The 14,474-nt window shown below is 48.6% G+C and overlaps 1 protein-coding gene across 1 annotated transcript in view; it reads right to left on the bottom strand.

Annotated features, from left to right (window-relative positions):
• LOC138497739 (neural-cadherin-like) overlaps positions 1–14,474 on the bottom strand; it is a 609,504-nt gene that overhangs the window by 350,408 nt on the left and 244,622 nt on the right. Inside the window, exon 2 of the mRNA XM_069621376.1 lies at positions 12,973–13,167. Coding sequence (XP_069477477.1) covers positions 12,973–13,167 — 195 coding nt within the window. The remainder of the gene's footprint in view (positions 1–12,972; positions 13,168–14,474) is intronic.

Here is a 14,474-nt window from a genome sequence, read left to right as displayed (position 1 = left end):
CGGTGGGCGCACGTGTACTAGCTGAACTTGCGCGTCCTGGCTGGAAGAGGTTACCTGTTAGCTCTTATACTGGGGTGGGATCGCGTGCCCTGGCTGGAAGAGGTTACCTGTTAGCTCTTATAGTGGGTTGGGCCGGTGGGCTCACGTGTACTAGCTGTACTCGCGTGTCCTGGCTGGAAGAGGTTACCTTTTAGCTCTTATACTGGGGTGGGATTGCGTGTCCTGGCTGGAAGAGGTTACCTTTTAGCTCTTATAGTGGGGTGGGATCGCGTGTCCGGGCTGGAAGTGGTTACCTTTTAGCTCTTATACTGGGGTGGTATCTCGTGTCCTGGTTGGTAGAGGTTACCTTTTAGCTCTTATACTGGGGTGGGATCGCGTGTCCTGGCTGGAAGAGGTTACCTTTTAGCTCTTATTATGCGGTGGGCCGGTGGGCTCACGTGTACTAGCTGAACTTGCGCGTCCTGGCTGGAAGAGGTTACCTGTTAGCTCTTATAGTGGATTGGGCCAGTTGGTTCACGTGTACTAGCTGAACTCGCGTGTCCTGGCTGGAAGAGGTTACCTTTTAGCTCTTTTACTGGGGTGGGATCTCGTGTCCTGGCTGGAAGAGGTTACCTTTTAGCTCTTATAGTGAGGTGGGATTGCGTGTCCTGACTGGAAGTGGTTACCTTTTAGCTCTTATTCTGGGGTGGGATTGCGTGTCCTGGCTGGAAGAGGTTACCTTTTAGCTCTTATACTGGGGTGGGATCGCATGTCCTGGCTGGAAGACGTTACCTTTTAGCTCTTATACTGGGGTGGGATCGCGTGTCCTGGCTGGAAGAGGTTACCTTTTAGCTCTTATAGTGGGGTGGGCCTGTGGGCTCACGTGTACTAGCTGAACTCGCGTGTCCTGGCTGGAAGAGGTTACCTTTTAGCTCTTATACTGGGGTGGGATCGCGCGTCCTGGCTGGAAGAGGTTACCTTTTAGCTCTTATACTGGGGTGGGATCGCGTGTCCTGGCTGGAAGAGGTTACCTTTTAGCTCTTATAGTGGGGTGGGATCGCGTGTCCTGGCTGGAAGTGGTTACTTTTTAGCTCTTATACTGGGGTGGGATCGCGTGTCCTGGCTGGAAGAGGTTACCTTTTAGCTCTTATACTGGGGTGGGATCGCGTGTCCTGGCTGGAAGAGGTTACCTGTTAGCTCTTATAGTGGGTTGGGCCGGTGGGCTCATGTGTACTAGCTGAACTCGCGTGTCCTGGCTGGAAGAGGTTACCTTTTAGCTCTTATACTGGGGTGGGATCGCATGTCCTGGCTGGAAGAGGTTATCTGTTAGCTCTTATAGTGGGTTGGGCCGGTGGGCTCACGTGTACTAGCTGAACTCGCGTGTCCTGGCTGGAAGAGGTTACCTTTTAGCTCTTATACTGGGGTGGGATTGCATGTCCTGGCTGGAAGAGGTTACCTTTTAGCTCTTATTCTGGGGTGGGATCGCGTGTCCTGGCTGGAAGAGGTTACCTTTTAGCTCTTATACTGGGGTGGGATCGCGTGTCCTGGCTGGAAGAGGTTACCTTTTAGCTCTTATAGTGGGGTGGGATTGCGTGTCCTGGCTGGAAGTGGTTACCTTTTAGCTCTTATACTGGGGTGGGATCACGTGTCCTGGCTGGAAGAGGTTACCTTTTAGCTCTTATACTGGGGTGGGATCGCGTGTCCTGGCTGGAAGAGGTTACCTTTTAGCTCTTATAGTGGGGTGGGCCGGTGGGCTCACGTGTACTAGCTGAACTCGCGTGTCCTGGCTGGAAGAGGTTACCTTTTAGATCTCATAGTGGGGTGGGCTCGCGTGTACTGCCTGGATTAGGTTACTCTTTAGCTCTTATAGTGGGGTGGTTACCTTTTAGCTCTTATAGCGGGGTGGACTTGCATGTACTGGCTGGATGAGGTTACCCTTTAGCTCTTATAGTGGGGTGGGCTCGTGTGCACTGGCTGGATGAGGTTACCCTTTAGCTCTTATAGTGGGGTGGTTACCTTTTAGCTCTTATAGCGGGGTGGACTCGCGTGTACTGGCTGGAAGAGGTTACCTCTTAGCTCTTATAGTGGGGTGGTTACCTTTTAGCTCTTATAGCGGGGTGGGCTCACGTGCACTGGCTGGAAGAGGTTACCTTTTAGCTCTTATAGTGGGGTGGGCTTGCGTGCACTGGCTGGAAGAGGTTACCTTTTAGCTCTTATACTGGGGTGGGATCCCGTGCCATGGCTGGAAGAGGTTACCTTTTAGCTCTTATACTGGGGTGGGATCGCGTGTCCTGGCTGGAAGAGGTTACCTTTTTGCTCTTATAGTGGGGTGGGATTGCGTGTCCTGGCTGGAAGTGGTTACCTTTTAGCTCTTATACTGGGGTGGGATCGCGTGTCCTGGCTGGAAGAGGTTACCTTTTAGCTCTTATACTGGGGTGGGATCGCGTGTCCTGGCTGGAAGAGGTTACCTTTTAGCTCTTATAGTACGGTGAGCCGGTGGGCGCACGTGTACTAGCTGAACTTGCGCGTCCTGGCTGGAAGGGGTTACCTGTTAGCTCTTATACTGGGGTGGGATCGCGTGCCCTGGCTGGAAGAGGTTACCTGTTAGCTCTTATAGTGGGTTGGGCCGGTGGGCTCACGTGTACTAGCTGAACTCGCGTGTCCTGGCTGGAAGAGGTTACCTTTTAGCTCTTATACTGGGGTGGGATCGCGTGTCCTGGCTGGAAGAGGTTACCTTTTAGCTCTTATAGTGGGGTGGGATCGCGTGTCCGGGCTGGAAGTGGTTACCTTTTAGCTCTTATACTGGGGTGGTATCGCGTGTCCTGGTTGGTAGAGGTTACCTTTTAGCTCTTATACTGGGGTGGGATCGCGTGTCCTGGCTGGAAGAGGTTACCTTTTAGCTCTTATTATGCGGTGGGCCGGTGGGCTCACGTGTACTAGCTGAACTCGCGTGTCCTGGCTGGAAGAGGTTACCTTTTAGCTCTTATACTGGGGTGGGATTGCGTGTCCTGGCTGGAAGAGGTTACCTTTTAGCTCTTATAGTGGGGTGGGATCGCGTGTCCTGGCTGGAAGTGGTTACCTTTTAGTTCTTATACTGGGGTGGGATTGCGTGTCCTGGCTGAAAGAGGTTACCTTTTAGCTCTTATACTGGGGTGGGATCGCGTGTCCTGGCTGGAAGAGGTTACCTTTTAGATCTCATAGTGGGGTGGGCTTGCGTGTACTGCCTGGATTAGGTTACTCTTTAGCTCTTATAGTGGGGTGGTTACCTTTTAGCTCTTATAGCGGGGTGGACTTGCATGTAATGGCTGGATGAGGTTACCCTTTAGCTCTTATAGTGGGGTGGGCTCGTGTGCACTGGCTGGATGAGGTTACCCTTTAGCTCTTATAGTGGGGTGGTTACCTTTTAGCTCTTATAGCGGGGTGGACTCGCGTGTACTGGCTGGAAGAGGTTACCTCTTAGCTCTTATAGTGGGGTGGTTACCTTTTAGCTCTTATAGCGGGGTGGGCTCACGTGCACTGGCTGGAAGAGGTTACCTTTTAGCTCTTATAGTGGGGTGGGCTTGCGTGCACTGGCTGGAAGAGGTTACCTTTTAGCTCTTATACTGGGGTGGGATCGCGTGCCATGGCTGGAAGAGGTTACCTTTTAGCTCTTATACTGGGGTGGGATCGCGTGTCCTGGCTGGAAGAGGTTACCTTTTAGCTCTTATAGTGGGGTGGGATTGCGTGTCCTGGCTGGAAGTGGTTACCTTTTAGCTCTTATACTGGGGTGGGATCGCGTGTCCTGGCTGGAAGAGGTTACCTTTTAGCTCTTATACTGGGGTGGGGTCGCGTGTCCTGGCTGGAAGAGGTTACCTTTTAGCTCTTATAGTACGGTGAGCCGGTGGGCGCACATGTACTAGCTGAACTTGCGCGTCCTGGCTGGAAGAGGTTACCTGTTAGCTCTTATACTGGGGTGGGATCGCGTGCCCTGGCTGGAAGAGGTTACCTGTTAGCTCTTATAGTGGGTTGGGCCGGTGGGCTCACGTGTACTAGCTGTACTCGCGTGTCCTGGCTGGAAGAGGTTACCTTTTAGCTCTTATACTGGGGTGGGATTGCGTGTCCTGGCTGGAAGAGGTTACCTTTTAGCTCTTATAGTGGGGTGGGATCGCGTGTCCGGGCTGGAAGTGGTTACCTTTTAGCTCTTATACTGGGGTGGTATCGCGTGTCCTGGTTGGTAGAGGTTACCTTTTAGCTCTTATACTGGGGTGGGATTGCGTGTCCTGGCTGGAAGAGGTTACCTTTTAGCTCTTATAGTGGGGTGGGATCGCGTGTCCTGGCTGGAAGTGGTTACCTTTTAGTTCTTATACTGGGGTGGGATTGCGTGTCCTGGCTGAAAGAGGTTACCTTTTAGCTCTTATACTGGGGTGGGATCGCGTGTCCTGGCTGGAAGAGGTTACCTTTTAGCTCTTATAGTGGGGTGGGCTGGTGGGCTCACGTGTACTAGCTGAACTCGCATGTCCTGGCTGGAAGAGGTTACCTTTTAGCTCTTATACTGGGGTGGGAACGCGTGTCCTGGCTGGAAGAGGTTACCTTTTAGCTCTTATAGTGGGGTGGGATTGCGTGTCCTGGCTGGAAGTGGTTACCTTTTAGCTCTTATACTGGGGTGGGATCACGTGTCCTGGCTGGAAGAGGTTACCTTTTAGCTCTTATACTGGGGTGGGATCGCGTGTCCTGGCTGGAAGAGGTTACCTTTTAGCTCTTATAGTGGGGTGGGCCGGTGGGCTCACGTGTACTAGCTGAACTCGCGTGTCCTGGCTGGAAGAGGTTACCTTTTAGATCTCATAGTGGGGTGGGCTCGCGTGTACTGCCTGGATTAGGTTACTCTTTAGCTCTTATAGTGGGGTGGTTACCTTTTAGCTCTCATAGCGGGGTGGACTTGCGTGTACTGGCTGGATGAGGTTACCCTTTAGCTCTTATAGTGGGGTGGGCTCGTGTGCACTGGCTGGATGAGGTTACCCGTTAGCTCTTATAGTGGGGTGGTTACCTTTTAGCTCTTATAGCGGGGTGGACTCGCGTGTACTGGCTGGAAGAGGTTACCTCTTAGCTCTTATAGTGGGGTGGTTACCTTTTAGCTCTTATAGCGGGATGGGCTCACGTGCACTGCTGGAAGAGGTTACCTTTTAGCTCTTATAGTGGGGTGGGCTTGCGTGCACTGGCTGGAAGAGGTTACCTTTTAGCTCTTATACTGGGGTAGGATCGCGTGCCATGGCTGGAAGAGGTTACCTTTTAGCTCTTATACTGGGGTGGGATCGCGTGTCCTGGCTGGAAGAGGTTACCTTTTAGCTCTTATAGTGGGGTGGGATTGCGTGTCCTGGCTGGAAGTGGTTACCTTTTAGCTCTTATACTGGGGTGGGATCGCGTGTCTTGGCTGGAAGAGGTTACCTTTTAGCTCTTATACTGGGGTGGGATTGCGTGTCCTGGCTGGAAGAGGTTACCTTTTAGCTCTTATAGTGGGGTGAGCCGGTGGGTGCACGTGTACTAGCTGAACTTGCGCGTCCTGGCTGGAAGGGGTTACCTGTTAGCTCTTATAGTGGGTTGGGCCGGTGGGCTCACGTGTACTAGCTGAACTCGCGTGTCCTGGCTGGAAGAGGTTACCTTTAAGCTCTTATACTGGGGTGGGATCGCGTCTCCTGGCTGGAAGAGGTTACCTGTTAGCTCTTATAGTGGGTTGGGCCGGTGGGCTCACGTGTACTAGCTGAACTCGCGTGTCCTGGCTGGAAGAGGTTACCTTTTAGCTCTTATACTGGGGTGGGATCGCGTGTCCTGGCTGGAAGAGGTTACCTTTTAGCTCTTATAGTGGGGTGGGATCGCGTGTCCGGGCTGGAAGTGGTTACCTTTTAGCTCTTATACTGGGGTGGTATCGCGTGTCCTGGTTGGTAGAGGTTACCTTTTAGCTCTTATACTGGGGTGGGATCGCGTGTCCTGGCTGGAAGAGGTTACCTTTTAGCTCTTATAGTGCGGTGGGCCGGTGGGCTCACGTGTACTAGCTGAACTCGCGTGTCCTGGCTGGAAGAGGTTACCTTTTAGCTCTTATACTGGGGTGGGATTGCGTGTCCTGGCTGGAAGAGGTTACCTTTTAGCTCTTATAGTGGGGTGGGATCGCGTGTCCTGGCTGGAAGTGGTTACCTTTTAGTTCTTATGCTGGGGTGGGATTGCCTGTCCTGGCTGAAAGAGGTTACCTTTTAGCTCTTATACTGGGGTGGGATCGCGTGTCCTGGCTGGAAGAGGTTACCTTTTAGCTCTTATAGTGGGGTGGGCTGGTGGGCTCACGTGTACTAGCTGAACTCGCGTGTCCTGGCTGGAAGAGGTTACCTTTTAGCTCTTATACTGGGGTGGGAACGCGTGTCCTGGCTGGAAGAGGTTACCTTTTAGCTCTTATAGTGGGGTGGGCCGGTGGGCTCACGTGTACTAGCTGAACTCGGGTGTCCTGGCTGGAAGAGGTTACCTTTTAGCTCTTATACTGGGGTGGGGTCGCGTGTCCTGGCTGGAAGAGGTTACCTTTTACCTCTTATAGTGGGGTGGGCCGGTGGGCTCACGTGTACTAGCTGAACCCGCGTGTCCTGGCTGGAAGAGGTTACCTTTTAGCTCTTTTCCAAGACTGTGTTGGTTTTCATTCTCGTGGATCGACTTCAGGGCCAGAAGGATGACTTGTCTCCCCCACACATAAGCACCAAAAACACAAAGAGGGTGAACAATACGGCACCTTTCCCCTTGAAAATCGAGGAAGCACATCTCCTCGATTTCAAGTGGAAAAAGCACCCCTTTTCCGCGTTTTTGGGGACGAGCATGCGTATCATTCATATTTGTGAGTGCTCCCACTGGGCCTATCTTTTGTCTATTACACATAAATCAAGGCAGTCCTAAAATGTGCACACTGGCTTACATCATATTTTAGAAAGTTGTTAAACAAAATTCAAAGTTGGAAGACCTAAAAGAAACATAGTGGGATAAAGCCAGGGAACGGGCAAAAGATGCCCTCTAGGCTGCTCCGGCAGCATGCGACTCTTCTTCAGGACGCCGGCCTGCAGCCCAAGGCTTGCAGCATGGAGAACCTGTACACACCAGCACAGTGAACCTCTACACAGCATCAGCAGATTGGCGGAGGTGATCACCTGTGCTCAGTCAGGAGGAATAAGGGAGAGGAGGCTGTGCACATGTGCACGAAACGCATGGGAAAAGGCGTCGAACGTGTTTCACAGTATTCGGATGAGGGTGCATGGAGGAGTTTCCACCAAAGAAACACAGTGGATCATGGGCTCCCATGACTTTGACCACACTTAGTGAGGAAATAGCCCAATCACATGGACGTGCAAATGGTCGGGCTCTTTCCCGTGGATTCCTCGCAATTACAAAAATTATGGTGGAAGAAAAGCATTTGGGCCTCACATGGGGTGAATCTTCCATTAGCACCCTGGAAGGGGGCGCTGACCAATCAGGATGCTTCGATCACGGGCTGTATTGTATGGTACAAGCCCGCGTTCCGGGCAGCCTAGGTAGCCAGCGCCCTCTTCCCTGCTCCACTTTCCCCCACATCTCTCAGCACCCGTGTAGTTCCCTACACGGGAGCTATTGGTGTCTTTTTTTAAATAAAAAAAAGAAACTTTGCTGTGCCGCGCCAGTCCCCAAAGCCTTTCAATGTTAATGACTTCACAGTCATCAACATTGAAAATGGACTTCTTTTTTTTTTAATTGGTTTATACAAACCTTTAAAAAAGACGAACATCGAATAAAATTCACACATTACATAGTTACAGACAAACGCAGCATCATGAATGACGAAACATCACTCAAATTATGTGAAAAATAAAAATCAATCAAGCACTAATTGAATATATGGAAAGCCTAACAGAGTACAGACTTCAGACCACACTACACACTGGATTTAGTGAGTTCTTCTTCAATGTTTTTTAGGAGAAATGTCAGGGCATATGTTAGTTTTTTGTTTGCTTCTTCCATTGTGCGTTGAGCTTTCTCTGCAACAATCGCTTCAAAGAGTGTTTTTCTCATTGCATAAAAGGCGTTGCAGGTAAGGATTAGATGCTTGATATTTTCTTCTTGATAGTTACAAAACCTACATCTTGGATCCAGTCTCTCATATTTAGGCCAACGCATGATCACTTCTTTTGTCTTAAATTGGTTCAATCTAAATTTCATGAGAAGTATTCTTTTTTGCTTATTTGGACATTTTTCAAGATATTTGTACCATGAGTTATAAGCTTTTCCTTCCAGCGGAACATTTTTCATTAGCGAGTATTTTGCTCTAATGATGCCAGTATTTATCTAATCATGTTCCCACAATTTCTTCTTAACGGCATCTGGATTGTCAGCCAGCGTGGCCTTATCACTGTTTATATCAGCCAAAATTTGATGGCATTGTTTTATCCAAGCTGAAAATACTGAATTTGATTGTTTGTTCTCTTGATCGTGGAGAATTTTCATCTGTGGAGTACCATTGGGCAGAATTATTTTGCGGAAGATTGACAAGGTGTTCCAGATGACCTTCACATTTATAGATGGAAAAATGGACTTCAAGGACAGCACCGCACGGCACTGGGCCGCACATCAAAGGTACGTTTCTTTTTTTTTAAAAGACAGCATTAGCACCCGTGTAGGAAACTACACGGGTGCTAATGGTGATATGCCCCTTGGCAGTGGGCCCACCCGATCGGTAATGGCACTGCTACCCTTGTTAAGGCACCCTTACTCCGCTCGGGCCCATAACTTGGGCGGCGGGCCGTTACCGACAGTGTCGGACAGCCACCTTGAGGCTTATCAACTCATTCTAGACTGGAGATATGGGTTACGCTGTTTCGGGAAGTCCCCACATACAGTAGTAGCTGGCGTTCCTGAGGCTGTGGACTCAAAAAAGGGTGGGATGGGCATTTCCAGGCACTACCGAAATGGTTCTAATGGGCCATACATGGTAGCAGCTTCAAAATGGTGCGAGTACCTGGGGCATGTAATAGCAGTGCCTGGCAAATTCCTGTCTACTTCTGATACAAAATCCGAAACTGGGGTTTTTAACAGTACTACAGTGAAAGATACGCATATTGCCTGAAAATCAAGTGGCTGAAGGAATACTTGGCTAAGACATTTTTGCTACACTATTACGGCCCCAATTAAACCATTACCTCTCAGAAGGCCACTTTGAAATTGCACTGGCAGGCACTTCAAGCACAAAGATTGATGTTGCTGCTTGACAAAGCTAGCTCAAAGAGATCCCAAGAGAATGCGTTATGGGCGCGGAGAGGCAGGAGGTGGGTGGGAATGTCCATAGGGATTAGCATGGCCATGGGCAGTCAATGGGTGAGTAAATAACCAAACAACACCTAAAAGCTTTATGCCCCGTTAAAGTGCATCTCCTTCTAGTTGTAGGCCAATGCAATCGTTTCAGTTTATGGTTGGTGACAGGTATGCAGCAGAAATACAGTCGATTGTCTAGAGGAGCAGGTGCATGCCTCTGCAGGAAACCCAGCCCCCCTACCTCCCATACGTTGGAAGCCTGAGAGCGTGCTGTGTTTGACACCAGCAGCTGTGCAAATACCGCAATGCATGTTCGAAAAAAGATACCCATTGAGACAACCCTATCGAATGTATCTCCGAAGGGATGACAATTTGAGGGAGAAACTCCCTGAAGGAATATAAAAAAGAGCAAAGAAAGAAGCCTGTGACATTGTAAGAGAGTATGAACGATGTCTAAGGATACTGGCTGAAGAGGATGTATGCATCCTACAGAAACTAATGATGAAGCAAAGAATCAAGAGAACTTTTAAATACAAAAAATAAGATTACATGTGCACAAAGTGCTGCAGAGAATCTATCATTCATTAATTGTACAGATGCTGAAACGCAAGTAGACTGAGTTATCATAAAAGCTGGCTATATGTAGTGAATGGAATTCAGGGGAAGCCGCCATTGTATAGGAGCTGGACATCAGTATCATGATTTTTTAGTAAACCAGGACCCATGAAGAGGAAAGGGAAAATTGTGTCGCAGCAAGACAAAGCGGAATCGTGGAGCCGCATGTTCAGGTTGTTTGGCCTGAAGTCAAAACTGAAGCAGCCAAGATCAGCTATCTATTCTGGAAAGGAGTTAATATGCAAGGATGAATAATCTCTTGCTAAGGTTCCAAGAGTGCCAAGTTTAATTAATTTAAGACATCTAAAACCTGCAAAATGGACCAAATCGTGGTCTCCTGTCATGTGAGCCAAGGATGAAAATAGAGTTCGACTTGGAGTCCTAAAACACGATAGTGAGTGCCCGCACTCCCATGTATTCTCAGAGAGAAGGATACTTTGCAAGGCCAAGTTCAAAGACAATCTTCATGGAAGAAGGCTTGGGTGATGAGAGATGCTGGGCTAATTGGTTGTGGAGGTAGAGTCAGGTCCCATCTCCTTGCACCTGGCCTGGGCTTACGTGCTGCTAAGTGAACTGAATGTTCCAGACATGGCACAAGCATGCCAACCAATTGTAGTGCTCCATATAACGAAGGACCTTATAGTTTGAATACCAATGAAACACTGTGTATCTAATGTTTCTGAAGATTACATGTTTTAGAGGTAGTTATATGTTGTCCACCTGACAGTGGGCAGCCAATTACAATCCTAGTTGCTGTAGAATGTGTACTTGGATGTTCGCCTTAAGCCAATCCTGACCCTTAGTAGGTTTTTCATTATTTTCCACGTAGTAGGACATCACCTCTGATGCATTTTTAGTATATAACCATGTTTTTATGGAAAGGTCGCTGACAGAACTCGAGCATACGTCTGTTGATGTACGTTGCAACTCCCTGTTTTAGATAATTGTTAATAAAACAGTACTTTGCCATCTTCCTGAGTTGGTTCGGTTATTTGGGTTATTCTGTGTGAACCCATCCATTACATGCACGTTCCTAAAGGGCCATAAACTCAATACCCTGAACATAAACTCATTGCACTGTGGTCTGTAGAATTTCAACAGAGTTGTTTCTGCTAAAAAACACTTTGGATATTTTCCCTCCACTTGTTTTTGCCCAAATATTCAGGTTCTTAGTAAAATGAAAGATTTCAGAGACAATTTAAATCAATGGATATTCTTTAAAGATTAAATGCATGGGGAAAGCTCTGGCTTGCTCTGCCTGAAAGGTCCACCCATTAATCCCATGTACAGCCCCCAGTTCCCTTCTGTGTGCTACTGGCCAGTCTTGCATTCTCTCTCATACTGCCCAGGCTTCCTTTCTCCCCACTGTCCCTCTGGGAGATCCTGGCCAGGTTTCCTTTCTTTACTTTGCCCCTCTGGGTGGTCCTGACCAGGCTTCCTTTCTCCCCACTAACCAATGAGACCCCTGCCCTCTTTCCTTACTGGTCACCATGCAAAGCAGTGTTCTATTCATTGGGCCTGTAGCAGACACATTGTGCCTCATTCTGAGTGTGGTGATCCAGAAGTAAGGGTGCTGGTCGCACAATACCTGGCATCCTTTCCGGACCGTCACACTCCAACTCTGCCTTCCTGGGCCCGGCAGGTATGACCTGCTGGGTGCAAGGGCCCCAGTAGGGGTAGATGTGGGACTCCAAGGGAATTGGGACTTACACTTTCAGCTGCCTGATATCCCGGGCCGCCGGGCTTGTAATGTCCCGGTGGCACCGGGTTATTAGGCGGTGGAAACGGTGTTACGAGTTCAGCGACAACCAGCCGGTAGCAATGGCGGTTTTCCCGCGAACTCGCAAGGAGGCCCATTGGGGGAGGTGCTGGATAGTTATTGTTTCCATGAAGTTCTAAGGTTCTCATAGACTTGGAATCTAGATAAAAACAGAGCACACTCAGAAACCGCATGCTGCACGTGATCTTTATGTTATTATCAAGGTGTGTTTAAAAAATAGCATCCAATTGCCTAGTGGCCTTTTGTATATGTAATTTTATTTTATACAGCTACTGGTTGGAGAGCGCAGCAATGTCATCACCAGTTCATCCTATCGTAAATGTGCTATATACAAGACTGTGCACTGAGGCTTCGACATTCTAAAGTGAATTGAGGACAGCGTTCGGTTCCATCGCCTTGCAACATGCTATGGCATGTGTGTAGAGTTTCCTGGCATTTGTGTAGCTTTTCCTGGCATTTGTGTAGCTTTTCAGGGCTTTTGTGAGAGCTGGCTTGTTTACTGTCAGGAAGGTAGACAAAGCTTAAGGTTTTATCACTTCCGTTTTCCGCATTGTGGTTTTGATGAAGAGATAACCTTTATACACACACATCTACAGCATTGATTTAGCTAAGAGGCAAACAGAAAATGCACCGTGTATGTGGCATTCAATTGTTTTAATGGAATCAAGGATGCACAGAGCTGCACAGAGCTGATATTGACTTCAACTAAGAAATGAATTCGTAGCGGGTCGGGATAGTGCTACAAACATATTCACAGGACTGAGACATGCTAAATAAACCTTGACCTTTTACCCTGAAGAAGCGCATGCAATTGGGGGTTACAATACTCCATCCGAAGAGTGAAACAGTGTAGATCTACAAGCAGTCTTGTTACTAAGGAAAATAAAATGATTTTTTAGAGCGAGAAGGACTCCCCCCCATTGCACACTCTGTACTAACAATGATGCTGTTTTTGATATTAAGTGTTGACGTTCTTCCATTCACTGTAGTGTGAGACTAAACCGATGAAAACTTGAATGTTACATTACTTTGAAGTTATCCAGCTGACACTGACATTTCTGCCAGTCCTTTGGGTTCAATGGTTTCTTCTGGTTTCCACATATTCCAAACTGGGCTCCCAGCAAACACCTAGCAAGTATCAAGAAAAGCTACATTCCAGTTCACTGACCACCTTGCTGGCCATGGGGGCCCTCCCCAGTGCTCCATGCAATTCGGGTTACTTGAGGATGTATAATGCCTTTGCAATGAATGGGTGGTGGTGGACGATACTACCGGGACAAGGTGCCTCAACATGCCTCAGGCGGCTCATTGCTTACCTTCCACAAGCAGGTATGATATTCCATCGCTGGAGCTTTCGTCGTGATAGTAGTGGGCCAACAGCTGGTAGACGGACGCGCCTTTCTCTGCCGCTGGGTCTACGCAGGCCAGGTAGGGAAATGGATACATGGTCCATTGCAAGCTCTCCTCTTGCGGGACAATGATCGTCAAGTGGCACAAATACCAATCGCTCTCTGCAAAACACATGAAAATGAAGCATGAAATACCCGAGCCAAGGAGGGTTCCTTATTTCAGAATTACAAATGATGACTTCTTCCTATTCTTCTTTCGTCTGCAGTCTCAAGGATACTAGGACTCTCCAATAAGCACCTGGGAGCTTGGGTGGAAGTGGGCGCCAGGGCCAAGGTGAAACATCTAATTGGGTGCATGTGAAAATATAAAGCCGAGAATAGGATTTTGTCAAAATATAGGTCATCCTACCCCAAAAGGTTGTCCCACAATTATTAATCGCAGTTCATGACTTTTAGCCACACACTGTTTGAGTGGCGGAAGATTTTGGGAAATCTGGAGGAAAGTTGATCATTATAATGCATGCTGGTTAAATAATTGGCAGTAAACCAACTCATCAAGCCGACTCACATCGTCCCACAAAATGTGCCAGCGCTAGCCAGTTGGGCAGATCATTGGACATTAGGCTGTTCTGAACATGGCAAATCCTGCTTCTTGCTGCACATTTCAAGGGTGGGCCCTAGTATTAGCAGCCTTTGGAAATTCAAACTGAATGTAAAAGTATGTAGTTATATGTTCCTACGGGGCGTGGGCTTGCATGGAAAGTGGTGTCTTGCAAGTAGACCTTGTTCTGTGGAGGAAAGGAAAAGGGAGAAGATGAGAGGGAGGGAAAAGCAGGAGTAAGGGCAGGAAAGAGACAGGCTAACAGTTGGAAGGATATGAGGGGGTGATGGCTAGGGTATCTGATTGCAGCAGTAGGGGTTCGTGTGTAGTCCTTAGCAGTGGACGAGGCGCAATGTTCATCAGAAAGAGGGAAAATAGAGCGTTTCACGATAACAAGCATTTTGCAGTCAAGGAAGTTTCTACTTCCTGGAAGGTGGCACTAGAAGTAATCAAAGCATGGTTGTGTGGTGGCAGCAATATGTGCACATGGGTGCCCTTGAGGCGTGGAGGCTTGATTGCCAGTAGCGTTTGTAGGCGACCCACACCAATCCCATGGGAATTAATCTGGGAATGCTAATCCAGCTATCACAATTGGCAGCGCCCAGAGTTGGCTGTGTAAAGATGTGTGTGGGGAGAAGGCCACACACCACCATGCACAGGTGCTTTGCTTTGTCCATCACGTGGACCTGGCCACAGCAGTGTTTCGGGTGTATGCTGGAGGTGGGCGGTCTTCTGTTTCATGCCATTTGTGATCAGTAAATGGAAATGACGAAGGACAGAAGTTCAAGAGGAGCAGTTGAAGGTATTTAATACAATGATGCTAGCAGTGGCCCTGGCAACCAGCAACACAGGCAGTGGCAATGGCAAT

This window comes from Ambystoma mexicanum, chromosome 5q (assembly GCF_040938575.1).
Source record: "Ambystoma mexicanum isolate Mex_15411 chromosome 5q, UKY_AmexF1_1, whole genome shotgun sequence".
In the NCBI taxonomy this organism is placed as follows: domain Eukaryota; kingdom Metazoa; phylum Chordata; class Amphibia; order Caudata; family Ambystomatidae; genus Ambystoma; species Ambystoma mexicanum.
The sequence above is the reverse complement of the archived record's forward strand: the minus strand, read 5'-3'. Positions and strand labels throughout refer to the sequence as shown.